The sequence below is a fragment of the Syngnathus leptorhynchus genome, chromosome 17 (genome assembly GCF_054491065.1).
Source record: "Syngnathus leptorhynchus isolate UIUO chromosome 17, UIUO_Slep, whole genome shotgun sequence".
NCBI lineage: Eukaryota > Metazoa > Chordata > Actinopteri > Syngnathiformes > Syngnathidae > Syngnathus > Syngnathus leptorhynchus.
Window position 1 is genome coordinate 2,866,016 of NC_141211.1, and position 24,845 is coordinate 2,890,860.

General features: G+C 47.1%; 6 protein-coding genes and 1 non-coding gene across 12 annotated transcripts; 3 read left to right on the top strand and 4 right to left on the bottom strand.

Annotated features, from left to right (window-relative positions):
• The first annotated feature begins 597 nt into the window (after positions 1–597).
• vps37d (VPS37D subunit of ESCRT-I) lies at positions 598–6,337 on the top strand. Of its 3 annotated transcripts, XM_085936745.1 has the most exons (5): positions 598–889; positions 1,751–1,839; positions 2,268–2,439; positions 3,674–3,756; positions 4,327–6,337. In XM_085936745.1, exons 2-5 carry the CDS (start codon positions 1,804–1,806, stop codon positions 4,873–4,875), a joined length of 840 nt encoding a protein of 279 aa, XP_085792871.1. In that variant the 5' UTR covers positions 598–889; positions 1,751–1,803; the 3' UTR covers positions 4,876–6,337. The 3 variants fall into 3 exon arrangements, with proteins under 3 accessions (XP_085792871.1, XP_085792870.1, XP_085792868.1); XM_085936744.1 differs by lacking the exon at positions 1,751–1,839 and having other exon boundaries at positions 2,274–2,439; XM_085936742.1 differs by lacking the exon at positions 1,751–1,839 and having other exon boundaries at positions 4,327–6,336.
• Positions 6,338–7,423: 1,086 nt separating this feature from the next.
• On the bottom strand, positions 7,424–9,794 carry LOC147043010 (ATP-sensitive inward rectifier potassium channel 1-like). 3 transcript variants are annotated; one of them, XM_085936457.1, is made up of 3 exons: positions 9,638–9,794; positions 8,991–9,168; positions 7,424–8,927 (listed from the first exon to the last, which is right to left on the bottom strand). In XM_085936457.1, the coding sequence occupies exons 2-3, from the start codon at positions 9,088–9,090 to the stop codon at positions 7,771–7,773; spliced, it is 1,257 nt and encodes a 418-aa protein (XP_085792583.1). In that variant the 5' UTR covers positions 9,091–9,168; positions 9,638–9,794; the 3' UTR covers positions 7,424–7,770. The 3 variants fall into 3 exon arrangements, with proteins under 3 accessions (XP_085792583.1, XP_085792582.1, XP_085792584.1); XM_085936456.1 differs by lacking the exon at positions 9,638–9,794 and adding an exon at positions 9,245–9,503; XM_085936458.1 differs by lacking the exon at positions 9,638–9,794 and having other exon boundaries at positions 7,424–8,917; positions 8,991–9,151.
• A 599-nt stretch (positions 9,795–10,393) lies between these two features.
• On the bottom strand, positions 10,394–13,236 carry foxred1 (FAD-dependent oxidoreductase domain containing 1). Its single transcript, XM_085936455.1, has 11 exons — positions 12,969–13,236; positions 12,543–12,763; positions 12,205–12,315; positions 12,016–12,134; positions 11,845–11,939; positions 11,679–11,780; positions 11,528–11,604; positions 11,284–11,444; positions 11,078–11,207; positions 10,898–11,002; positions 10,394–10,812 (listed from the first exon to the last, which is right to left on the bottom strand). Exons 1-11 carry the CDS (start codon positions 13,123–13,125, stop codon positions 10,558–10,560), a joined length of 1,533 nt encoding a protein of 510 aa, XP_085792581.1. The 5' UTR covers positions 13,126–13,236; the 3' UTR covers positions 10,394–10,557.
• A 2,994-nt stretch (positions 13,237–16,230) lies between these two features.
• On the top strand, positions 16,231–18,199 carry LOC147043012 (uncharacterized). Of its 2 annotated transcripts, XM_085936104.1 has the most exons (11): positions 16,231–16,270; positions 16,679–16,783; positions 16,972–17,011; positions 17,094–17,137; positions 17,218–17,251; positions 17,337–17,353; positions 17,449–17,500; positions 17,568–17,623; positions 17,694–17,753; positions 17,828–17,887; positions 17,959–18,133. In XM_085936104.1, exons 2-11 carry the CDS (start codon positions 16,681–16,683, stop codon positions 17,988–17,990), a joined length of 498 nt encoding a protein of 165 aa, XP_085792230.1. In that variant the 5' UTR covers positions 16,231–16,270; positions 16,679–16,680; the 3' UTR covers positions 17,991–18,133. The 2 variants fall into 2 exon arrangements, with proteins under 2 accessions (XP_085792230.1, XP_085792229.1); XM_085936103.1 differs by having other exon boundaries at positions 17,828–18,199.
• Positions 18,200–18,329: 130 nt separating this feature from the next.
• Positions 18,330–23,099, bottom strand: pgk1 (phosphoglycerate kinase 1). The gene is made up of 11 exons (XM_085936102.1): positions 22,909–23,099; positions 21,277–21,327; positions 21,059–21,214; positions 20,841–20,985; positions 20,359–20,462; positions 20,173–20,292; positions 19,941–20,055; positions 19,257–19,436; positions 19,004–19,181; positions 18,836–18,934; positions 18,330–18,734 (listed from the first exon to the last, which is right to left on the bottom strand). Exons 1-11 carry the CDS (start codon positions 22,971–22,973, stop codon positions 18,694–18,696), a joined length of 1,254 nt encoding a protein of 417 aa, XP_085792228.1. The 5' UTR covers positions 22,974–23,099; the 3' UTR covers positions 18,330–18,693.
• Positions 23,100–23,590: 491 nt separating this feature from the next.
• On the bottom strand, positions 23,591–24,487 carry cox7b (cytochrome c oxidase subunit 7B). The gene is made up of 3 exons (XM_085936041.1): positions 24,348–24,487; positions 23,880–23,995; positions 23,591–23,793 (listed from the first exon to the last, which is right to left on the bottom strand). The coding sequence occupies exons 1-3, from the start codon at positions 24,382–24,384 to the stop codon at positions 23,710–23,712; spliced, it is 237 nt and encodes a 78-aa protein (XP_085792167.1). The 5' UTR covers positions 24,385–24,487; the 3' UTR covers positions 23,591–23,709.
• A 168-nt stretch (positions 24,488–24,655) lies between these two features.
• On the top strand, positions 24,656–24,766 carry trnal-caa (transfer RNA leucine (anticodon CAA)). Its single transcript has 2 exons — positions 24,656–24,693; positions 24,721–24,766. It is a non-coding gene; the product is annotated as a tRNA-Leu (tRNA).
• The last annotated feature ends 79 nt before the right edge of the window (positions 24,767–24,845 follow it).

Genomic DNA, 24,845 nt, shown 5'->3' on the forward strand with positions numbered 1-24,845 from the left:
AATGCAACTCCGTTCCCTTGTTGTGACATCCGGGCTCAAAGTTCTCTTCAAAAATGTGAACTACTCGCCTCAGGGTGCTTTTTTTTCACATGGCGGCAGCAGCACAGCTGAAAAAGAAAACCCTAACCACAAAATCATAATATCTCTCACTTCTTCACATGAGCTTGAGAGCTTTAATGGATGAGCGTGGTGGTTTTGTGGTATTATCAAATGTCGCCGTCCTGAAGCCAGAAATGACATTCAGAGAGAAAAATGCAACTCAAGCAAGAGAATTTTGGGTCAAGACTAAACATAGTGAAGTATTTTTTAATACAAAGTAAAACAAAGCGACACACACATTGTTTTTAGAGCTGTTATATAGAAAAGTGAGTTAAAATGTGGATTTAAGCAAACCACCTTCAATTTGTCTTCTAGTTTATAATAAATAAAAAAAAACGCTGTCAACGTTGCTGGAGTTATGCAACTTTTGCCAACGTACATTTTCTGTTTTATCCTCAAATTGACATGGAAGATGGTCGGTACAAACTAAGTTGAGCTTTTATTTTTCGAGGTCAAATATTGTAATCTTAGTTTTACTTTGTCGGGAGCTAACCGGAAGTGTATCGGCACGGCGCACAGGTGCTAGCTTGGCGTAACTGGCATGTTGTTTGCGGCGTCGCGTTCACATTCCAACGTGAGCCTCCGGCAGCAGCGGAGATGTGAGCCGGCCGCGTAAAAGGACTTTCTGCCTTCCTCGAGCTGTCGTCTGTCCATTTTGAAGGACTAAAAACACCCCGAAATGGATCCTACCGCTTGCCCCGACGGCTACAGGGCTCTCAGCACTGGCGAGCTGAGGGAGCTTTTACAAAGCGACGACAAAATGGAGCAAATCATTGGACTCAATGAGAAGGTGGGTACAACATCTCGCTAGCAGCCAGCTCCCCCACCCCCTCAAAGTGTCTCCTGTAATGTTATCTACATTTTGTTTTGACGTTACCGTTTTTTTCAAATGACAGTATGTGTCCTATTGGATCTTTAATTGCAGCAAATCGGCTTTACATGCTTCGTCGATTGTCTGCGTGGCGAGCGGTCGATTTTTTATTTATTTTTTCAAAATTACATTTGAACCAAATTAAGTAGATTTATAAGATGAGTCAAATTGATGTATTTATCAATTGACCATTACAAATTACCTTCACCTGGACTACCCCACACACACAAACACACATGCTGCTGGACAACGCTTCCCACGTCTTTGTGGCTTAATGCAACCCCCCTTTTAAAATGTCTCCTCATATTATCTTCTCCTTATTTCTCCAATTCCCTGTTCAATAATTCCACCAGACCTTTTAAAACATGCGTTTTGTACTCTATTATACAATTCGGCTTTGTTTCAAACCATCAATACGTTCAGTTTCGACAGAAATTCCCAAGTTTTGGAGCTACATGTTTCCCCCTCGGACATGACCCCAAAGTGCGCATGGACCCTCATCCCATTCCGACTAAAACTGTTGTTAATCGGTGTTGTGTCTCGTCTGGATGCATCGCAGCCATGCCGAGGTAACACGCGATGTTGGAGCTTTTTAGATCCTCCTTGTTTGGATCAGAGCGAACGCGCAGCTTTGCGGCTCAACGCGGTTGATCACAATCGTGCAGTTTATCAACGAAGTTGCGCGCGCATTGCGGCACATGCTGCTTTCTGGTGACCTGACCTGGTGTCCAAGGCTCCTCTTGAACATAGTCTCCATCATGCACTCCATTTCGTTTGCAGCTCCCAAGTTACCAGTGTCCCAGTGAAAACCTGGCTTTCTAATTGACACCAACATGCTGAGTTTGCTTAGCAAAAGCGTCGCTTGTTTGGTAAGTCTTGGGCTTTCTTACGAAAAGGACGCGATATTTGACACCGGGCGGCGAGGAGGATTTTAGCGACATTGTTGGGTTCGCTTTGCAACTCATCCGACAATCTCTTCTTGATCTGAGCAAGTGGCCCGTTTCATTTATCCCAACACAAAAGCATTATGCAAAGTGACTCGCTTGTTGTGATTCACGATAATGAATCATTGCCGCTTCCCCTTTTTTTTATTAGCGTATTGAAAAAGCGACTGCGCTGTTACGTAATTGCCCAAAGCGTTAATTATGCGACGCGCCAATAGATTGGCTACAAGCCTCAGGAGAGAAAATCCGGCTTTGCATAAATGAAGTCCTCGCTTTTGCTGGCTAGAATTGCATTTTATTTGCCACGCTCAATCCAACCTGTAAACGTACATTATCAAGGTCACACCTTCCAGTTTCAGGAGCTCCAAGTGGACAGGGAGATGATGATGGCGTCCAACCGCAGCCTGGCCGACGAAAGCCTGGCCCGGCGGCCCCGCCTCAATAACGGCAGAATCCACTTGGCCGAGAAATACCGGCAGCTGTCCAACCTGGCGACCACGTGCTGGGAAAAACAGAGTCAGCTCGGTGAGTGAGTCCAGAGAAATAGTGACGCTGAGAGTTTGTCATTTGCCGTTATTGTGCGCCACTGCATGCGTCTGGCTGAGATGAATGAAATCTGTTCACACGACCCGACTGTGACGACCCGACTGTGACAACCCGACTGCGCCTTTGGCAGAACTGGAAGTCTCTCGTCTGAGTTTGTCGATCGCTCGACAAAAAACCTCGGTGTGCCTCTGGAGTTTGCTCATGGGAACCAAATGGAGCATACGAAATGTCAGTTGGAAGCACCCCCCCCCCCCCCCCCCCCAAACACACACACATACATTGTTGAGTAATCCACGGGGGCCCATTTTGGCTTTTGACAGGCCGGCACCGGATGACGTCCTCCAAATCTTGCGCTGATAATAAGACAGCACGTCGTTTGCGCTTCTCCGTCTAATCTCCTTTAATCGGCTCGATGCGACGCAATTAGGTTAGCACAAAGCTAACGCAGCAAAAGATCTAAACGTCCGTCGGCGCATCTCCAGAGGCTGTGATTTGTTAGTAACCGTCATCACACACTCCGTTGACTAAGAACAGACGTGTCTTTTTTTTTTTTTTTTTTTGGGGTCGTCCTCCCTTGAAAAGCAAGAATTCCTTTGACTTGAGTCCAGAGTGTCCATTGTTTGGGACTTTGCAACAGCGTTGCACGCTCTGGCTTGATGGCTAACAATTCAAGATGTCTCAAATGGTGTGCAATCCATCTCCAATGGGGTACCTCCCCTCCCTTTCCTATTTTCATCTCAGAGTCTGGTGCAGCAACAGGAAGCCGGTGACAGCGACAGGAAAGAACGGAGATGTGACACCGCGCGCGCTAGTGGCCTCGCCCATAGCACATTGGACACATAGCGCCCATCCCCCCGTTTGTTTTGAACAGCTTGACAGGCGCCGTAAATAATTCCCCGTCTAAAAATGTACAGCGGAGAACGAGCTGATGGAGATTGGTCGGTACGCGACCGCTCCCGGCTTGTTTGGCATGAACGTGCGTGACCGCGCCGACAGCGAGGCGTCTCCCGTCGCTCAAAGGAGTGCCGTGACGTCCCGCGGGTCACATCGGGTTCATTACCGACCAGGGGGGGGTCGGGAAAGGGGAGGGGGAGTTGGAGTGCAACGAAAGGTCACTGTAATGGAGTCTAATAACGCCAATCCCGCCTCCGCTGTGAATCTTCTCATTCTTGTTTTATTTGACTTGAATTTTATTGACACTTGACCCTTGCAGGAGCCCGAGTCCAGAAGCACAGCCTGCAGAGCGCCCAGAACCTTCTGCAAGAAGAGGTGACGCGCGCCGAGGAGAACTCAGAGGTAAAAGCAAACAAATCAACCGAGGCTTTTTTTTTTTTTTTTTTTTGGACAACCGGCGGAGTGATGTGCAGACACCATACGCTTCCTCCCCCACCCCGCCAAGCGCCGATCAATAACGGCCAAGCAACAACCAAAGCATTGTTCTCTCTGCTCCTTTCCTCCATTTTCTGCCAATTTTTCTATCCGGAGCTGACGCGGCGGATGTGATCATCTCCCATCATCTGGTGCGGTCTCAGCGGCGTGAGATCTTAAAGCTGCATTTGCAAATACAAACGGACGGATACGGAACCCATTTGGGCGGGAAGCCCTCGGCTTTTATATGTTGCCAAAAGCAACAGTTGCCGCGCCGATGAGTTGCGCACGGCTAATTATTCCAGCTGACAATGTGGGCCAAAGTTCACACGTAAACATCCTCCACGCTTATTAAATTCTCTTTCTCCTCCGGGCGCTGTTTCTGATGGATGGGACTTCCCCACGTGGGAAAAAAAAGGGATTGTTCCATTTTGACTGGATGGCGGGGGTTTGCTCTTTTGTCCTTACACTTCCAATGTTTGATTTTTGTCGTGACAGGAGCTGCTGGACAAGTTCATGGAAGGCAACCTGAGTCTGGAGGACTTTTTGGACTCCTTCCAGCGCTCCAGGAGGACTTACCACACCCGGCGAGTGCAGGCGGAGAAGATGCAGGACTTGAGCAAGAAGCGCCCCGGCGGCGGTGAGGATGCGCTCTCTAAAGCAGCTGAGGAGGCCAAGGCGGACGCCGCGGAGCCACCGCGGCCCAATGGCTACCTGGCCCAGGGACCTCTGCGGGTCTTTCAGGTACGCTACGGCCTGACGCCAGCCATCCTGCTGCCGCATTACCCCGTTTCTCCCGTTTCGCCCGTGCTCTCGGCCCCGCCGCAGCAGGCCCCGCCGCAACAGGCCTCGGCGCAGCAGGCCAGGACTACCCCGCCCGATCCACAGCCGCCGGGGCCCATCTTGGGCTCCGGCGCCCCCCTCCACCCGGTGGGGCTCAGGGTGATCGGACAGCTGCCCGGGGGCTGGCCGGCCAACGGGCGGCCGGTGCGATTGCAGCAGCTCTACAGGCCCGACCCCCAACAGCCCCAGCCTTCCCTCCGTTAAGTCGTTATGGGGAAGGAGGCGGAACCTACAAAAGGCGGCCATCCATCCTGAGACGGCGGCGCGCTTTTACTCGTTGGAATATTTGATTTGAGAAGACGACATTCTCTCAGAGCACGGCGACCTCGCGCTTTACGCAGCAGCCTCACTGAGGTGGAGCCATCGGGATCGGAATCTCTCTTTTGGGTCCGTCTGACTTCCTCCCGGATTTCCCCCAAAAACATTTTAGCGAATGCCAGCGATTGATTGGCGACCAGAGGTGGGTTAAAGGAGCCGCAAATGGGACTCCTGGGAGAGTGCTGCTACTTTACAATCACACGACTCAAGTCAGTCAAAAGCTGGCCTTCAAATAGTGACTTGAAAAAGGGACCGCGAGTGCGCTCAACGGAATAGAATCAAAGTTGTTACAAAAAGACTCAAGCACAATTCAGAAATGTAAGAAATGTCAGTACCCACCTCTGATGGCGACCAATCAGGGGTCTTGAGCGGACAGTTGGATTATTGTGGCGGCACGGTGTCGTGGTGGTTCATACGGCTGCTCCGCAGTCAAGGGATCCGGGTTAGAATCTCAGTTTTATCAAAGACTCAAAATTGTTTGTAAATGTGAATGCCTTGAATGGACTGGCGACCAATCCGGGACTAGGCTCCAGTTATCCGCAAGGCCGCTGGTGACCAGCAGCCCAGAAAATCGCAGGCGTCACTTGTGGAATCCATCTCCGGTGTTTGATTGGTTTAAAAATATATATATATTTATTGTCATCAATCCAATTTTGCATGGCTGCCTTCACAGAGCCGCCGCGCGTTTTGTTTGCGATATTAGACGCTGCTCTCGCTTTCTAGGGATTGTAATCTTGTCCGTTCTCCGGCTAATGGGAGAAGGTTTTTTCGCCGGTCCGACAAAACTCAGAGTTGAGAGAAAGTGCCTTTCGGCGACCAGTGCCCAGTCGCACTCATCAGCTCTCAAAATGCGAGCCGAGAAACTGCGGAAAGACGTGCGTGTGTGTTGTTGTTTTGAAGCCTTTTGAAAATGCCCTCCAAAATTAATAATGCACAAAAAGTTCGACCTAGATACTCACGCAGCGGAGTCTCGTTGCGCTTGACAGAGAAAATACAAACTGCTCGCCGTACTGATAAGTTTTTGCTGAGCACTGGTGGCTGGACGCGCACTTTTGTGTCCACTATGAAAAGGGAAAAGGCTCCATTTTGTCTCAGCAGATAAATGGAAAAACAATTCATCACCTCCACTTGTCTGTCTGTAGCATTTGACATTGCCTTCATGTACGTTAAGTGCAAAGCGTTCAAGGAAAAAAAAATCTCAATTCATTGCGCTAACTTCCTTTGGCTCCCGTCCACTGACATTCAAGTGACCTTACGCTAAAACATGTTTACATGTGACATCATTTCCATCCGGACTATTCAATAAAGCACATTTGTTACTCGGACCCCAAGTGCAAACCACGGCGTCAAATTACTTTGTTTTTTTTGGGCCCCTGAAACTTTTCTATACAGTAACCGTGTTTGTTTTTTGACCCCAGAGTTCTTCACAGGTGGAAGCTTCAAGGGTGAGGACAACGCTCAAGGTCACGTCATAAGGTCATGCACACACATTACAAATCCTGAATTGTATTTTTCCTTCTGCCTTCTCTCTTAAGTTTTCCTGTTTGCACATTTTTTTCATCTCCAGTGAGTGTCAAAAGCTGCGCTCACACTTGGTGTGTCACGCTTAAGCAGATGAAGCCAAGTTGTCTTCCAAAAAACAAGGCAGGGCAAGACGCGTTTGAGTCGTTCTTGTGAAGTATGAAATGATGAACCAGGAAAACATGCCTGCCAATATGCCAGAGCAGCTGCAGGAAAAGCATTTTTTTGTTTTTGCTTGGTCGTTTGCCAGGCATGGCGTCATGATCTCACTTCTGCCTACTAGCGGCCGTTTATCACTATGCGCCTACAGCTTTTGTCGATCTTTTTCCATCAGGGGTTGACATTCGCACCAAAAATCGCTCCTTCAAATGTATTCTAAGGTTTTATTCGTTTAAATTCAAATTAAATAATAGGTTTCCTGTAAACAGAATATGTAATTACTTAAGCTGTACTATGCTTATTTTACTAACGTACTTGCTTATTTTGTAGTAGTGCTTTGCTGCCCTCTATTGGACATCAGTAGACTGCTACCGCTGTGACTTTAAAGCCACGGTATGAAAAGAAACTCATTTCGTTTTTGTGTGGAAATAGATTTCATCAAAGAACTTCCTAGTCCCAATGTGTATTTATCCGCGCGCTTCTCACAAAGTCAAACGAGTCTGTCGATCTGTCGCCGACTTGCTAATTTTAGCGGCAATAATGTGAACGTGCGAAAAGGCCCGCGAGTGTTGGGATTTTTTTTTTCCCCCCTTGCCGCACATGGCGTAGTTTTTCATTAAAACTGACTCAGACGTTAATCTTCTCAAGAGGTTCCCGCTGTGCCATTCACTGTTAATGCCTCTTTTCATTGCCGTGTACTTTCAACGTCCTTCAGAGTTGAGCTCAGGTCGGACGAGCGCCAGTTATGCCAAAGCTCTAACGGAGACTTTTCGGTCACACAAAATGCCTGACGTGGTTTTTGCCAAGATTTGCCAGTCGAGGACTCTCAATTAGCAAAATGACAGCTAGTGACATTTGATTTGTTTTACAAATTTTATTTACATGATCAGAAAAATTTGTAATGTCTCGCGACTTGGTCAAAGTTCCTCGCGGTTTTATTTTTAACTCATCTAGTCACTTGTTTAACAGACAGGGGTGACAGTTAAGAACCTTCCTTGTGTCATCTGACCTTGGACCTGGTTCCAACCTGAACAAACGGTCCCCGCCCTGATTTTTCTGGACCCGTTTGACCTTTTTCCATTGTCATTTATGAGAATCATCTCAGTTCACATCCGCGACCTCGTGAATGTCGGTGACTTGGAATGCCATGTTGTGGATGCCCATCTTCTGCTGATTCTTCTCATTGTCCAGCTTGTGCAGGTTGTGGATCTGGTGCTTGGCCTCCGCTTTGTCCTCAAAGCACTGGGCGCAGTGAGGCGTTGCCACCCGCACGCTTTTGGAAAAGTTGTAAAAATCCACACAATACTTGCCCGTCTTGGTCCGGGAGATGATGGGCAGGAAGCTGTGCCCCCACTGGATCTCCGGTGGGATGTAAGAGGTCCGCACCTGGCAGACGGAACTGGTGGATTCGGCCGTACCATCCAAGAAGACCACCAGCTCAAAGTCCTGATGGGGCAGCGTGTCTGCGGAGAGCTCGTAGAAGGGACTGGCCCCGTCGATCACGTGGTAGAGCGTCAGGGGGCAAACGAAGAAGAGGTTGTCCTTGCCGGCGTCCGCCGTGAAATGGATGTCTAGCTGGTCTAGGATCAAGGTCTCGCCATCCATGGTGGTGGTGGTCTTCAAGAGCTTTCCGTAGATCTGGCTCCCGATCAGAAGCGTCTTGCGGAGGTTGGCCACGCGGATCTGGAGGCAGAGTTTGCCGTTCTTCAAGCAGATGACGGCCGTGTCGCTGAAGCTCACCGTCTTGGCTCGTCTCTTGGGGAGAGACATTTTGGCCAGGATGATCCCGCACATGAAGCTGTTGATGAAGACCCCCACCATGGACTGCAGGATGATGAGCGCCACCGTGCCGGCGCACTCCCCGGTCGGGGCCCGCCCGCCGTACCCGATGGTGGTTTGCGTCTCCAGGGAATACAGAAAGGCCGTGGTCAAGCTGTTGACGTTGGCGATGCACGTGGTCCGGTTGATGCGGTGAACCGCCGAAATGTCACCGTTGCTCCGGGCGATCCAGTACCACAGCAGGCTGAAGATGAACCAGCTTCCCATGAAGGAGGCAACGAACAGAAGCAGCACGAAGCGCCAGCGGATCTCCACGAAAGTGGTCCACATGTCCACCAGGTAAGCCAGGTGGTTTCCCGGCTCTCTGTTGCCAAACTCGATATTGCAGCGCCCCTCTTTGGTCACCAGCCGGCTTTTGCGACCTGGGTGTACCTTCGGTTGGATGTGACCCTGGATCTGCTGGAACATTCTGGAAATACCTTCCGAAGTGCGGAGCGAACCATTAGTTTCTCCTGACATTAATGAGAGAAATACAGCGGTACCTTGACTCGCGAGTTGAATTCTTTCCGTGCTCAGGCCGAACAACACGCCATCTGGTGGCGGCTTGGTGTCATGGAAACAAAAGTTGTCTGACGCCGCCATCCCTGGGCATCTATAGCCAATCTTAAACTCGATTTAGAAGGGGCTCTCAACGCCTCGGAAATTGTCTGTACTCGGACCCTGAATCGGACAGATAAACAACGGTTAGGCGTGAAATGCCATCCGCCATAAGCGCAAAGGCTTCAGTTGTGTTTACCTTTGAAGTGCGTGTCGTTCAACATGGAGGCCCAATTTCTATGTCGCCTTTATTGCAGCATGTTGCGCTTTGAGCGTTAACTCCGTTTTCAAGTTTTCTTTCTTTAAATGCACTGCTGATAATGTTGCAAAATGGTTGGGCCCGCTTCGCTATGCCATTTTTGGTGGTACACGGAGGGGCAGTGTATTATTAAAGTGCTACTTAGGCCGCTCATTAACCAAAAATATCGGGACACAAGTAGAAAAGTGGACGTGACCCCCCCCCCCCCCCCCCCCCGCCAATTACAGATTTTAATGGTATTTTTGTGTGTGCCTCTGACATTTGTATTTACGAACGAATTTCAGTCGTTTTTCTCAATCGGAGTCTTCCCCCGTCCCAACGCAACAAGTTTACCTGGCATGCGCGCTCCCATGATAGGAATAAGGATCAGCGTGCTGCAAGAGGTTGTCAACGCTTTCATTGTTAAGCTCAAGTGTCGCTAAAAGGCACGACGGCTTTTGTCTTTCGTGTCCGTGACCTGTCACGCTTGCTTTTATGAACGCAACGTAACACGCGAAGTTGACGTCGTTCCAGGAAAACCTAGGGTCCCTGAACGCACCGTGCGCGAAAACCGATTGTTTCAGCAACATACGTACATTTAAAATATCACATAACACATTGTATGCATTTTTAAAAGGACGAGGGTCCTCAAAAGGTAAATTACGTCAAAATTGTAAAATATAATGATTAGATATAGCTAGTTTGGAAAAGACGCTACATCAATAAGATGAACATAAAAAAAATACTTTTTCCAATTCAGTGCGTCATAAAAAAATATTTGAACTAAAATAAGATTCCACTTATGTCAACACTTAGACGTTGACGTTTGTTGTTAATTAAATAAATTCAACAAAAAAAATGAAAGCCACAAACTCATACCTGAGTCCAACGTTGAGCTCCTGCTGCCTCAGCTGGTGCGACTGCCTTTCTTCCAGCAAGCGCGCAACGATTTTAAGCCACATTGAAATGTTCTAATCCAAGCCACATGCCAGCAGTGTGGACGCATTCAATACACCATCCAGGCGGCCTTGCAACGTGTGTTTTGCATCTGAGCCGGCACGATTAGTTCAGGAATGACTCCATTATACAATTCATAGCAACAATGTGGAGTTTAAGGTAGTTGATCATTTTATTTGTTCCCGCCGTCAAGTAGCAGCTTTCCTGGAGGATGTTGCTACAAAATAAGTTTGTTTGGGAGTTGATAAAATCATGGCTTCTTGCATTTAAAAAAAAAAAAAAAAAGTCCCGCTGATAGGCACTGTAGAAAACGGCCTCTAGACAATGTTCGTCTCCAACATGGGCTCGTCTTCAATAATGCGGCGGAAGCCGAGCCGGCTGAGGTCTAATGTGGTGAAGTTGCCTTCCAGGATGAGCTCGGCCACGGCGCGGCCCACGGCCGGCGAGTGCTGCAGGCCGTGGCCGCTGAAGCCCGTGGCGAAGTACATGTTATGGACCAGCGGGTGCGCGCCCACGATGCCGTTCTGGTCCAAGGTGTTGTAGTCGTAGTAGCCCGCCCATGCGCTCCTCACCTGCTCCCAAAGCGTGGCCAAATGCTTTTTGTCATAACCTCCATCCTCAATGCATTTTGGAGGTTGCACGTCACGCTGCACTCACCTTCAGTTTTTCAAAAGCTGGAACGCGATGCGCCAGTTCAGGCCAAATTTTGTCCTGGAAGAACTGGTGGTCCACATCCAAATTGGTCACATCCGGCTCTTCCCCCTGATACAAAACAACTCTTATTTGCGCTCAGTTTGAGACCTTTTCCTAATTATGTTTTGAGTCAGGTGTCCAAACCTCTTCGGGCGACCTGCCGGCGATATAGTTCCCACCGAGCCCCTCCCTCCTGAAGTAAACGCCCGAGGGATCAATGAGGAAGGGCGTGTCCAAACCGGGACCCTCGGGACAATGGAACACGTAGATGAACCTAAAACACCATCAAAATGGCCACAGCTCCACAAAGGGGCCTTTCACACAAGTGACATGATTAACATTTTTGGTACCTTTTTCTCGGTTCCACAGGGAGCGAGATCCCCGCCAGGGTGTCCTCGGGTCCGAGTCCCACTCCCAGCATGCGGGCCACTTTTGCCGAGAAGGCCCCGGCTGTGTTCACCACAATGGTGCACTCCACCGGCTGGTACTCCAAACTGCGAGGCATCTGCACCTAAAAATGGTGCCCAAGTACTACTTTTATCAAAATGTCACTAACAGTTCCTCAACAGCGCACCATTAAATGTCGCCGCTCACCAGAACTTTATTGATCCTGTGCAACCTCAAAGGTTGGCCGTCCTCAGCCATAGCTTCGTTGGAGAAATATTTGAAACCTGACAAAGGGACACGGCGTCATCACGCGTCGACACCAACACGTCGCTAATGTTTTATGAAGGTATTTTGCCACCGGTGACTTCTCCGCAGCACGGCACGACGCCCATGGAGACGGCCTTTCTCCTCAAAGCGCTGAGCAACATCCACGGGTCGAACCAGCCCTCGTTCTCCACACCTTAACAGACACGCGCCGGTAATCTCATAATATTTATGAGAGTCATTAATAGCAACGCCCTCACCATAGGAAGCAAGCGCCACATCTTCGGTATTTATCCAGGGAAATTTCTCTCTGAGTTGAGTCGGCGACAGAAGTGCCACTTGCGCCCCGGCGGCTCTTCCAAAAGACAAAAGGGGTAAAAACGACTTCACTTCTTCTTGACTTGGTGGAAGGTAAGCGGCAGGCTGCCCACCTCTGCGTCTTGAAGTTCTCCTCCATGATGTGAGCCCCCTTGTGACTGGCCAGGAACAAGTAGCCTGCCTGATTGAATTGCACGTCCACGGCGTCCTCGTTCAGCACGCCCAAGTGCTCCTGAGAAACGAGACTCGCTGAGAGCTCGACTCGGCGAGCGCTTCGCTTGGCCGCCGGGGTGCCGACCTACGTTGATGTTCCTCAGGAAGTCGGCGGATGCCATGGAGAGGCTGATGTTCTCCGGCAAGGAGAACTGCTGGCGGATGCCCCCGGCCGACAACACCGATGACGCCTGTGAGTACTGCCGACATCGAGGGACCGGTCACATGGACGCGAAGGAAGCTTGATCGATTAATACTATGAGTCTTACGTTAGTCTTTACATAACTTTTAAAAAATTAAATAGCAAAAATGTCTTGAAATGTGGTAGTAATACTGAGCACACAATGTAATCATTATAATTTTGGCATATTGTAATGATACACTACTTTTATGCAACTTTTTCATGTTTGATGAATGCAAGGCTCACCGTCGTGTCTTTCTCCACCACGATGACATTGAGACCCCCGCGGAGCCCCTCCTTCTTCTTGAGCCAATAGGCCACGGACCAGCCCATCACACCGCCTCCCACGATCACGATGTCGGTCCTCTCTGGCGGCAGGTTGGGGTTGATCTCCAGCGGGCTCCAGGAGCTCCCCGGCAGAGCGTCAGACAGCTTCTTCCTCGTGGCGGCCAACTGGCCCTCCAGATCTAGAATGAACACATTCTAGTTAGACTTCATTGGAAGGGCAAATGTCAAATCAGGATCTTGACTGAGTTCCTGAATGTTTCGAAGGAGCGCTTTTATTCGGCAAAAGTTTCAACGCACTCACATTCATCTTTTGTATGTTTATCATGATTATGATTGTTATGATTACTTTGCTTTTGTTTGTGGCAACTAACGAAGGTGGCCCACCTTTAAAGAAGTCATTCCGCAGCGGCGTCCCGGTGCACAGGCTTCGGTGTGACATTGTGAGTCCGCACAGCAGCCGGTGGTCCGGTGCGACCCCTGCGATAGTGAGCGCAGCCCGAAGCGTCCGCACATTTGCACGCACGCTGCGCCACGTTGACATCGCGTTGCCTCAGCTAGCTCACACACTCAAGGGAATCCTGTAAATGTACCACAAACAAAATTCAGGTCTGCAGAAATAGGCAGTATAGCCGCGGGGATGTAAATGTTAAGAACATTCCGTAGAACTTCACCACTCGTTCCAAGCGTGGGGACTTCCTTCAAAATAAAATCAGAATTTAGCTGTTGCCAATTTCGGTATCAATATTATGCTTACATATTCACACTTTCAAAATGAAAATAATTATACACATCTCAATAAAGCAACCGATTTACGAAAATAGACTTGAAATAAACAATTTATTGAGGGAAAAAAGGCATCTACAGTCAGAGGCATAACATTGCTTTGAAAAGATCACCACGGAACGCTGCTGGTACACTTACACGAGCTTTGACAAACCCGAGGAAAACCTTCCCATGTGACCACAATTGACCAATCGGTGAAAGCTAGACCTTGTCATGTGGCCACAGTTGACCAACCAGAGACGAGACATCCACGTTACTTACATGCTTAAAAAACTAAAAAAAATTATATTTGAATCCAATTAAATGTGTGAGCGTGTGTGTGTGTGTGGGGGGGGGGTTAAACACTTAAGTTACTATCGTAGAAAAACTTTTTTCAATTTAACGAAACACGGTAGTAAGCAACCATCCGATAAAGCTTGCAATGAGAAAATAATACAAAAATATAGTATAAAATTCCTAAACAAACGTGTTTTGCCGCCTTCTTGTGGCAGCTTTGGGTCAGTGCTTTGATAATGATTTTTCCCTCCTGAAGTCGCCTGTGATTAGGTACACTTGAAAATGGCGGTGTACTTAATGGTGTGTCCGAGTGACGTCACAGATCAAACAGCCAATCAGAAAGTGGGGGTGAGGGCGGGTGCGGCACTTTTCACTTTCACTTAAGCTTTTTCCCTAATGAAGTGGCCTGTGTTTAGGTGCACCTGTGTCCGAGTGACGTCACACATCAACCAGCCAATCAGAAAGTGGGGGTGAGGGCGGGTGTGGCACTTTTCACTTTCATTTAATCTTTGACCATGATTTTTCCCTAATGAAGTGGCCTGTCATTAGGTACACCTGAAAATGGCGGTGTACCTATTGGAGTGTCCGAATGACGTCACAGGTCAAACAGCCAATCAGAAAGTGGGGCTGAGGGCGGGTGTGGCACTTTTCACTTACATTTAATCTTTGACCATGATTTTTCCCTAATGAAGTGGCCTGTCATTAGGTACACCTAAAAATGGCGGTGTACCTAATGGAGTGTCCGAGTGACGTCACAAATCCAACAGCCAATCAGAAAGTGGGGGTGAGGGCGGGTGTGGCACTTTTCACTTTCACTTAAACTTTTTCCCTAACGAAGTGATTAGGTACACCTGTGTCCGTATGACGTCACAGATCAACCAGCCAATCAGAAGGTGGGGGTGAGGGCGGGTATGGCACATTTCACTTTTTAACTTTTGACCATGATTTTTTCCTAATGAAGTGGCCTGTCACTAGGTACACCTAAAAATGGTGGTGTACCTAATTGAGTGTCCGAGTGACGTCACAAATCCAACAGCCAATCAGAAAGTGGGGGTGAGGGCGGGTGTGGCATTTTTCACTTTCACTTAAACTTTTTCCCTAATGAAGTGATTAGGTACACCTGTGTCCATATGACGTCACAGATCAACCAGCCAATCAAAAAGTGGGGGTGAGGGCGGGTGTGGCACTTTTCACTTTTTGTTAACTTTTGGCCATGATTTTTCCCTAATGAAGTGGCCTGTGATTAGGTACACCTGAAAATGGCGGCGTACCTATTGGAGTGTCCGAATGACGTCACAGGTCAAACAGCCAATCAGAAAGTGGGGGTGAGGGCGGGTGTGGCACTTTTCACTTTTTGTTAACTTTTGACCATGATTTTTCCCTAATGAAGTGGCCTGTCATTAGGTACACCTGAAAATGGCGGTGTACCTATTGGAGTGTCCGAATGACGTCACAGATCAAACAGCCAATCAGAAAGTGGGGGTGAGGGCGGGTGTGGCACTTTTCACTTTCACTTAAACTTTTTCCCTAATGAAGTGATTAGGTACACCTGTGTCTGTATGACGTCACAGATCAACCAGCCAATCAGAAAGTGGGGGTGAGGGCGGGTGTGGCACTTTTCACTTTTATTTAAGCTTTGACCATAATTTTTCCCTAATGAAGTGGCCTGTGATTAGGTACACCTGAAAATGGCGGTGTACCTATTGGAGTGTCCGAAAGATGTCACAGATCAAACAGCCAATCAGAAAGTGGGGGTGAGGGCGGGTGCGGCACTTTTCACTTTCACTTAAGCTTTGACCACGATTTATCCCTAATGAAGTGGCCTGTGATTAGGTACACTGTACCTGGGTCTGGGTGACCAGACGTCCTCTTTTCCCGGACATGTCGTACTTTAAGCCCAAAAATATGTCTGGGATTTTGTTCGACTGCCTCATATGTACAGTCCATTGTCAATATCCACTCCGTTCTATTTCACTCTATACAAGGTTTTTATTTGGTGGCCCTCATGGTAATGTGGCCGAATAGAATAATACGTGTCCTGGTACTCAGTCGACCAGTGTTCGAGACCCGCTCAGTCCAACATTTACAAATGAACAGAGCGAAAACCAAGATTCAAAGCTTTTATTTATTTTTTCCTTTTGCCTGTTAATGACGCCTCCTGGTGGTGCCCGTCGGCGCTGCTCCAGTTGCCGCTCAGCTCAGGTCCTGGAGGTTTTGGGCCGCCGCTGACTTCTTGGGTAGTCATGAACCTCACCGCACGTCACTGGTTGGTAGTATAAATTGGAATGTCCCTACCAAAGCTTAAACCAAACTAACCAGGCCTTTTACTGAGAGCTCCGTGCATCCCAGTCCAAATAATGTCCAATCAACTGAATTTACAAGTGAACTCTAATTCATATCAATTGATCGTGTTTTAGCTGCTTCTCAGTTCAATTCATGTTCATGACCTAGTGGTTTAAGATTTTGACTTTCAAGCATTATTTGACGTCTTGCACGTCCACATCTTGCAGGTGGCTGGGGTCTTGGCGGATGTGGCCAATTGTTGTAAAAAGGAAACCAATGTACGCACTTCAAAGCTAATGTCAAATCAAGTCGACACAGAAAGGAGAGCGGCCGGACCATTGAAGGTAACGCGCAGTAAACTTTGTTAAATCCAAGAATATGAGGTTAATTTCATATGTAAAAACTTGTGTGATGCATTCAAATATATATATATTTTTTAGGAAATTTCAAATTCTGTGCGGCATATTTAATTTAACAGATAATGCTGTTTCAAATTGGATGAGAGCAATCCAGAGTGCTTACGAATACTTTTATCAATATATATCTGTGAAACAAAATACACACTTTTGCTCCTCTTGTAGTTTTTTGTTGTTAAATAACTCATCCAGAATGAGAAGAGTTCACTTCACTATTGCTTTAAGACGTGTGACTTGCGAGCTCTCCGAGTTTCGGCCAACCACTTCCTGAAGGCGCACATGCATTGTTTAGGCTGGGCCAACAACATCAACGTGTGAATAAGTGCTACTTTGCAGGTATGCTGGGAAATGCCAGCGTGTTGTGTGCGGTTGTAGGTGTTGCGTCGCTGGCCTTGCTCAGTCTGCTGGGTCTGCTTTGTCTGAGATGCAAGACCAAGTCCAGTAAGTGTTAAGAACTAGCTGTTGTATGGGTGGGATCGGGAGTCCATTCTTTTCCAATTCCATCATCAACGTGGCAAGATGGCACCATTAGACTGCTTTGACTTAATTGTGCATCTTCCAACGGCTTTTGGTTTTCCAATATTTGTCCGGACGGAGAATGACAAGTAAAATCCACTTTTTCCCCACAGAGATACACGAAGAAGCTCAAATATACAACCCCCACACGTTGTGAGTGACAAAGTTATTTTGTGGCAAACTTTTGAAATGCATTTGGCACACACATTGTGAGATTTCTTTATCTATTGGCCAGCCACCGTGAAGGAAGCAGGTTTGCTGTGATGCGATCCAAAACGGGTAAGTCATCTATCACATTCGATTTATTTTATTTTATAGTTCTATTTTTTCTTTAAAATAATTTATTTTGTATTTTTTAGTCACCGAAGCCAATCAAATGACCCCTTCCTGCAAGTATGCTTTTTTTTTTTTTTTTACATGAAATTAAAAGCTCAAATGTCAAACAGACTTAAACAATATTTTCGCCCGTATTTTCCAGCGAGGACATTTACCCGGGTGAGTTTTGCACGATTTTTGACAACTCCACGATTGCATTTCTGTCTTCCAATGGTCAAGAAGAGCACTTTCTCCGAATCTCTTACTGCTCACAGCTATATATTCGGTAGCTGAATCTCCAACCAGGAGTTGGGAACATATTTATGTGTAAGTATTTCAATCTCATCGCCAATCTAGCGTAACAACTTCAGCAGAGATTATTTTGCCTTTCCAGAGAACCGCTCCCCATTACGGTGTATGAAAACGAACAGATGCCATCGAGGATTAAAGGTGGGCTCTCGAAAGTTACTGAATCAATAAATTACCTTTTCTGAGCGACTAAACATCATGTCGTCTCCAGATTGCGACGCCGCTACGGCTCATTACGCCAACTTTGCTGGCGAGTCGCCAAGAAACGACGGTACGGGACATCACGGTTACATTTGAAGGTGGAGGTGTTGCGTTTAACCAGTGCCGTGTCGCCTCACCACGCAGACGACGACGACTATGTAAACTCTGCGTTCCTGGTGCGGAATCCGCGCAAGCTGGAGAACGGTAAGCAGAAGACTCACTCACAAAAGCATACACGCTCCTTCACTTTCAAGCGGCCTCTTTTTGTGGACCAGATCATTGCTATCAGAATGAAAATGCAGGCTGACAGAGACGCTAAAATGGACACTTTCCCTCATTTGGTGAACCGAGGCTGCCTACGGATGATGTGGGAAGAACATCACGTGGAAATGAACAAATTTCTTAATTATTTATCCAAGGTACAAAGAAGAGCGATTTCATCCATCCATCCGTCCAACGTTGTCATTTTGTATGTGTTTATTATTTAAATATATTCGAGTGCTAATTAAAAGCATTCCAAACAAGTGTATTGATTGATGTCAATTTTGAATGAATATTTATCACCTAATTTGTATCTCGGTTCGATCCAAGTTGGGGAGCGTGTTAAATCGTAGGCCGAGTTTAGAAGCAACACAAGAGCAGCGCAAAGATTTTAGGGACATTTATTCACTAGAAGAGAAGCGCTGTGATGTCACAAGGTCGACAAACGCCACACGAACCGTTTGTTAATATCTCTCAGTAGCCATGCCGTGAATGGACAAGTTAGCGAAACCCGCTTTTCTCAAGTGGTGAGGTGACCTTGACAATCCATCTCTACTCGAATGCTCAATAAGGCAGAAGTTCTACAAGTCCAGATGGATTAGCGATTTTTTTTTTTTCTCCGTAGCTTTGTTTCTCGCATGGTTGCATGGTCCGGTTTTAATCGCTACTCACCTCTCAGCATACACACATTCACACGCTCTCTCTCACGCACACGTGCAAACACGTCAGTAGGTTGACGGGAAGGAAGTTTAGACGTTGCTCAATGCATCCACTCCGGGGAGAACTTTGCCTGCAAAAGCACACACACAAGAATTGATCAATTATGGTGGTCAGACAAAAAAATGCAATATTTACAGTCAATACACAGGATTCCATGATGGTTTCACTCACCTTCCAGAAGTTCCAGGCTGGCTCCCCCTCCTGTGCTCACGTGGCTGACCTTGTCCTCAGTGTTCCACTTGGCACAGCAGGTGGCAGTGTCGCCCCCACCTGGACATTTACATTTTTTCCAAATGTTGCATTGTCAAAACCATTGCAAAATCCAGCACGGCTTCTTACCGATGATTGTGACGCAGCCCGACTTGGTGACCTCCACCACCTTGTCCATCAGGTTCTTGGTGCCCTTGGCAAAGTTGTCCCACTCAAACACACCCACCGGGCCGTTCCACACGATCTGCTTGGCTCGGCCCACCGCCTCGCCGTACGCCTTGGAGCTATCGGGACCGCAGTCCAAACCCTGCAGGGGGAGGGGGCGGGTTTATGCTAGCAGAAGAAAAAGTCAGGGCTAGCTGGAAAGGGGAACAGCTTTTACCATCCAACCGGCGGGGATGCCAGCGGCCACGGTGGCGACGCCCGTGGTAGCTTTCTCATCAAACTTGTCAGCGGTGACAAAGTCGACGGGCAGCGTGATCTTCACGCTGTTCTTCTCGGCCTTGGCCATCAGGTCCTTGACAATGCCGGCGCCCTCCTCGTCGTACAGGGAGTTGCCGATCTGAGAAGAAGCATGGCAAAATGAGCGCTCTCCAAAGTGAGAGATGGAAGAATGTTCCTGAGCAAACGTTGCAAAGCTGCTTTATCACGCTTCTGTCACAAAGACCCAAATTCACATACAAAGAAGTTGAAATCTGTCTTGTGGCTGAGCAAATAATGGTCCAGAAGTGAAGTAGTTTGCCGATTTCACATTGCGATGTAAACAAAGCGCAACGCTGGCTGATATCCACTTGCGGTTGCGACGTTATTGTGAAAGAAGGCCACGGCTTTGTTACGCAACTGCCGAGCTGTGCAAAACGTCCCGGTCTGGTATTTTTGGGATCGAGACCAAGTTCATCAAGAGGTCCTTTGAAGCGACTGCAAGAGTGTGAGCTAGCTGCTAGCGTTAGCATAGGTGGGTATCATTGTCATTTCTGGTTGCATATCCTTTTTTTTTTATTTTAAGGGATCAGAAAAAGTCAGCCGACGAGAAAAGTTGACATTATCTCATTTCACTGTGCCTCACCTCCATGTTGTTGAGCACTTTGAGGAAGGTGAAGGCCATGCCGCCACCAATGATCATCTCGTCCACCTTATCCAGCATGTTGTTGATCAACTGGATCTTATCTTTAACCTTTGCCCTTTGGGGGAAAAAAAAAAAAAGACACGAGATAAAAGACCAAAGCCTTAAAAATGTGGGACACACCGATAGCAAAATCAATAACGCCAACGTCAGAACGGTTACGTGCTCGTCTCACCCTCCGAGGATGGCCAGGAAAGGCCTCTGAGGTTTCTCCAGAGCCATGGCGAAGTAGTCCAGCTCCTTCTTCATCAAGAAGCCGGCCGCTTTCTGGGGCAGGTTGACGCCCACCATGGAGCTGGAGGGGAGGAGGTCGCAGCGAGTCACGTCCCCGTCCTCATCCCCAAATGTCCAACGTTCTCACCTGTGGGCTCTGTGAGCCGTGCCGAAGGCGTCGTTGATGTAAACGTCTCCCAGTTTGGACAGAGATGCCCGGAAGGTGTCAATCTGCTCCTGGGATGCCTTTGTCTGTCCCGTTTAATATAAAAAAAAAAGGAAGAAAAAAAATCATTTATGTGAGTGTAAGGAAAATTGGAATATTAGATGAATTGTTTCTGTTACGATTTGGGGAAAAGTCAGAATTTTATGAAGACTAGAATAGCGACACTGTATTCACATAAAAAAAGTCCACTTTGTGTGTAACTCCTATGCAAATGTCTGTGGGGTAGAAATTAATCCTGGCAAGGCCGCATACCAAGCAGGCCTCGCAGGACAGGAAAAGCAACAGCGACCTTCAGCACAAATGTCAGCAGGCCGCAGAAGCAGCCCTGATCTTTGATCCCACCTTATATCAGATTTATTCACAAGAGTGTGTGTGTGTGTGTGTGTGGGGGGGGGGGGGTCGACCTTGTTTCCAGAGGAGTCCTTGCCCTTTCCCTCCTCAGCCACGTGGAAGCGGAGGTTCTCCAGCAGGATGACGGAGCCGGCGGCGGGGTTGGCGCAGGCGGCCTCCACCTCGGTGCCGACGCAGTCCTTCAGGAAGGTCACGTCCCTGCGTACAGCGGCATATTTTCGAAGGCCTTTCATCTACGACACCAGCTTATCACTCACGGATATGCGCTTACTTTCCCAGCAGGGACTTGAGCTCAGTGGCGACGGGCTCCAGCGAGTACTTCTCCGGCACAAAGTTCCCGTCGGGGCGGCCCAGGTGACTCATGAGAACCACCGACTTGGCGCCGTTATCCAGGCAGTGCTTGATGCTGGGAACGGCGGCCTTGATCCTAAAACAAGATTAGGAAGGTCATGACCTCTCTCCTTAAAAAAAAAAAAAAAAAAAGTTTACCTCTGGTTGTTGGTGATGTGCTTGTCCTTCATGGGAACGTTGAAGTCAACCCTGAAAGAAAACAGAATGATGATGAAAAATTGATCATATACCAAAGCTAAAACAGCAACAAAAGAAAAATTGTGTATTTGCATATTATATATTACAAGAAAATAGTTTGGAATTTCATTGGGGGGATAAAACCCAAAACGAAAGGGCAATTCTTGACTCAAAACAACTGTTGCTTCTAAAATGGTCCACTGCAGGGCGCACCACTGAAATGACCTCAATCAGAGTGGCTGTGGTGGCCAAGACAACATGCTGCATAACGTCCCTCCTCCCCACCTGAAGCGCCATAAGCCCACACTCGCCTGTGCACAATGGCCGACGGTACTGTAAAAGCATTGTCTCGTCTGGAAGCACAACGCTCAGCTTTTCACCGGCATTTTTGGCAGCCCGAGGCGAGCGTCTGATGATCCGCAGCCTTTCAAACGCAGCACTTTTGATAGTGGCAGGTAGCCATGTCATTGTTAGCTTCTGATCCGGCCTAACAAACGAGCAGACGTTAGCTCATTTCAGGGGGAGCAGAGCAGATTCTTGGGCTCTCTATCGGCTGTCGCCATAGCGACGGCCCAGCTCGCCACATTCGTTTTTTTGGGCGAAACGCTCGCACGACAGGCCGGGGCAAGCCCTGGGCGTGATACGACGAGAGCTAATGTGCTGCTAAGATGTATCAAAAAGTCTTGCTTGTGGTGAACCCTGACCTATGCCGACTGGAACCTCTGACATTTCCAGTGTGGATGGGTGTCGGGTTTAAGTGATCACGGACAAGTCCAATGCGAAGACGCAGCCATAAAAAATTCATCATTGATAGGAAGTCCAGCATCCAGGCCGGATCAGTTCCAAGAGTGCAATTCACATTGGGCAAAAAGATACATGCATTTAAGTTCATTTGGGTGATTTCAATTTTGGACAAGTCCAAGATTTGCAACAACATTGATTTGACTGCATTGGTAATTATGTATTCGTTTTAACTTGTAGTCAGGGATTATCGCCTATAGTGTTACAGTATAAAATGATGCATTCTCTAAGGTCAGGAAAAATGGTAAAATGAGATTTTGCATTTTTTTTCTCCACTTGTCCACACTGTTGGCCTACTATTGAATTCCATATATTCTTGCTGTCTTTATTATGGATTTAATGCCATTTGTTTTGCTCCTATTTGGCATACCCAAGATTCTGATGACCAAAACCACACCACGCTACTATTCTATATATTTATTTGTGCCTGTACATGATTGAGACATTTAAGGAGAACACATGATGGTTTTCATCAGCAAATTTGCATTATTCGAGGGGTTTGTTGCATTTCAACGAGATTTGCAGCAATATTGATAATACGGCAGCCGCACTTGACGTCACGATAAAACGTGACAAAATTCACTTCCGGTGTCGTCAATATGGACCCTCACGCCCCTCGCGTTATTCACCACCTTGTAGTTACACAGAAACGATAGTTATAAAAGCTATCATTGAACTAGCTGTTATAATCGTTATAAAAATACGACAGCATGAAGACATACGAATAAATACGGACGCGTTAGCTAGGGAAAGCTAATCTAATCGCCAATTGCCTTCCCATGAAGCGCTCACCTCATGATGACTCTCTTCCCCTTGACGTTCACCTTATCCAGGGTGAGCTTGTTTGACAGAGACATTTTGTCGTCTTTCTGCTTGTTCGTCACGTCGCTTGTGTCGCCTCCGCTTCGGTGGCTACGATGGCTGTTCGGTGGATGGTGGCTCCCGAATGACAGCGGTGACCTTAACAGCGAACGGGGATAAGGAGGTTGGAGCAAGACACGCCCACCTAAAGGCGATTGGCTGCTGTGAGAAAGGAGAGGCCTTGCGTTTGATTGGCTAGCTTTGGTGTCATTTATCTTACGTCACGTCCCATGTCATAAGTTTAGCTGACTTCAAAATATAAATTAATATAAATATTTACGTACTTTTGGTCCATGGATAAAAAAAGGATTGACGAATTTTAAATGCAATTACAATATCGCGGTTATTAAATTTGGGACTTTTCCAGCAAAGTAAATATTTAAGCGATATTGAAAAACTGAGCAAAAGAGTCTTAAAATGAGACAGTTTATACATTCAACATCAAACTATCATTTATCATAATTTTAACAGTATCAAACAAACCTTACTCCGAATAGAAAATAAAATTATTGCTCAAATTATTTTTACTGTAAAGCATCAGTGTGTTTATCTTTTGTAATAAGCAAATATACAGTTGTACTTAGTGCTTAAAGGGGAAAAAAAAAATCAGATCTAGAATCACATTTAATTTATTTTGACAATAATGAAACACACTCAGGCCAGTATTTACTATTCATCTGTACAGTCGAAAGATTTCTGTTTGGATCTCAACCATGGCTGCTTGTTTTTCTTTTACTCTTCAGCCTCCCTCCATGGTTGGGGCTTGACCTTCCCAACAGGGGACAGATTCCAAGTGATGCCTGTCTGAGTCACCACCTGTAAGGGAAAAGGGGGGAAAAAAAACAAGGTTTGATTTGGGAAAAATGATGTCAAGTTGCTAACAAAAGGAGAGCTACACTTACGTATGCCCACACAGCGGTGCAGAAGCCGAAGCCGCCGAGCAACACGCCGGTACCATACTTTGAATGGAAGTCCTGCGGAGCAGTGGATCCGTGTCTCACTTGGCGTGCTGCTTGACCTGGAAGACGACAGTCATGGACCACGTTTCATCTTTATATTAACTGTGAAATTTGTTTTGTACATATGACGCAGTTCCGATTGCAGTTCCCAAATAGAGCATCTTCACGTTAAATCGTCACGCAATCATTATCAACAACAACAACAATTAAAACAACATAGCAAACTGGTTGCAAAATTGAAGCTCTTGGAACTCATCGCAAAACGTAGCTGGAATTATTAGCTTGCGTGTGTTAGCCTGCTAACCGGGGTGACCCATTGGAGACGCGTCTCCATACTCGCAGACAGATAATAGCTAAAGGTATTTTTTTGAGTACATACATTTATAAATACTCCATAACAAGTCGTCTTACCGCTGATGTTGACGACGGCTTTGGTGAATCTGTACATGTCGACGAGCCGGGCGTAGGTAGATACCCTTGAACAGCGCAAGTGCAAATATGGCCGTTTTGCAGCCAAAGAGCGGAAGTGACGTTTCGTTGTCCCGGTGCATGCGCACTGGACAAATATAGCAAGAGAAAATGTGCTAGTTTACATTTCTGTAGCGTTTAAACGACGAAATAGCAACAAATATAACATTAGTATCATGTCAAAACATCTTTAAATCATACCAGAGTTGATTAACAAATAAGAAAGGTCTGTTTCCCCGATACCCATCAGTGTCAGGATGGCCGAGTGGTCTAAGGCGCCAGACTCAAGGACTAAACTCCTTCCGATAAACGGGAATTCTGGTCTCCGAATGGAGGCGTGGGTTCGAATCCCACTTCTGACACAAATTTTTGATGTTCTTTCAAGTTTATGAATAGCTATGGCTCCCACAGATGTAACCTCTTATTTGATTATAAATGTAT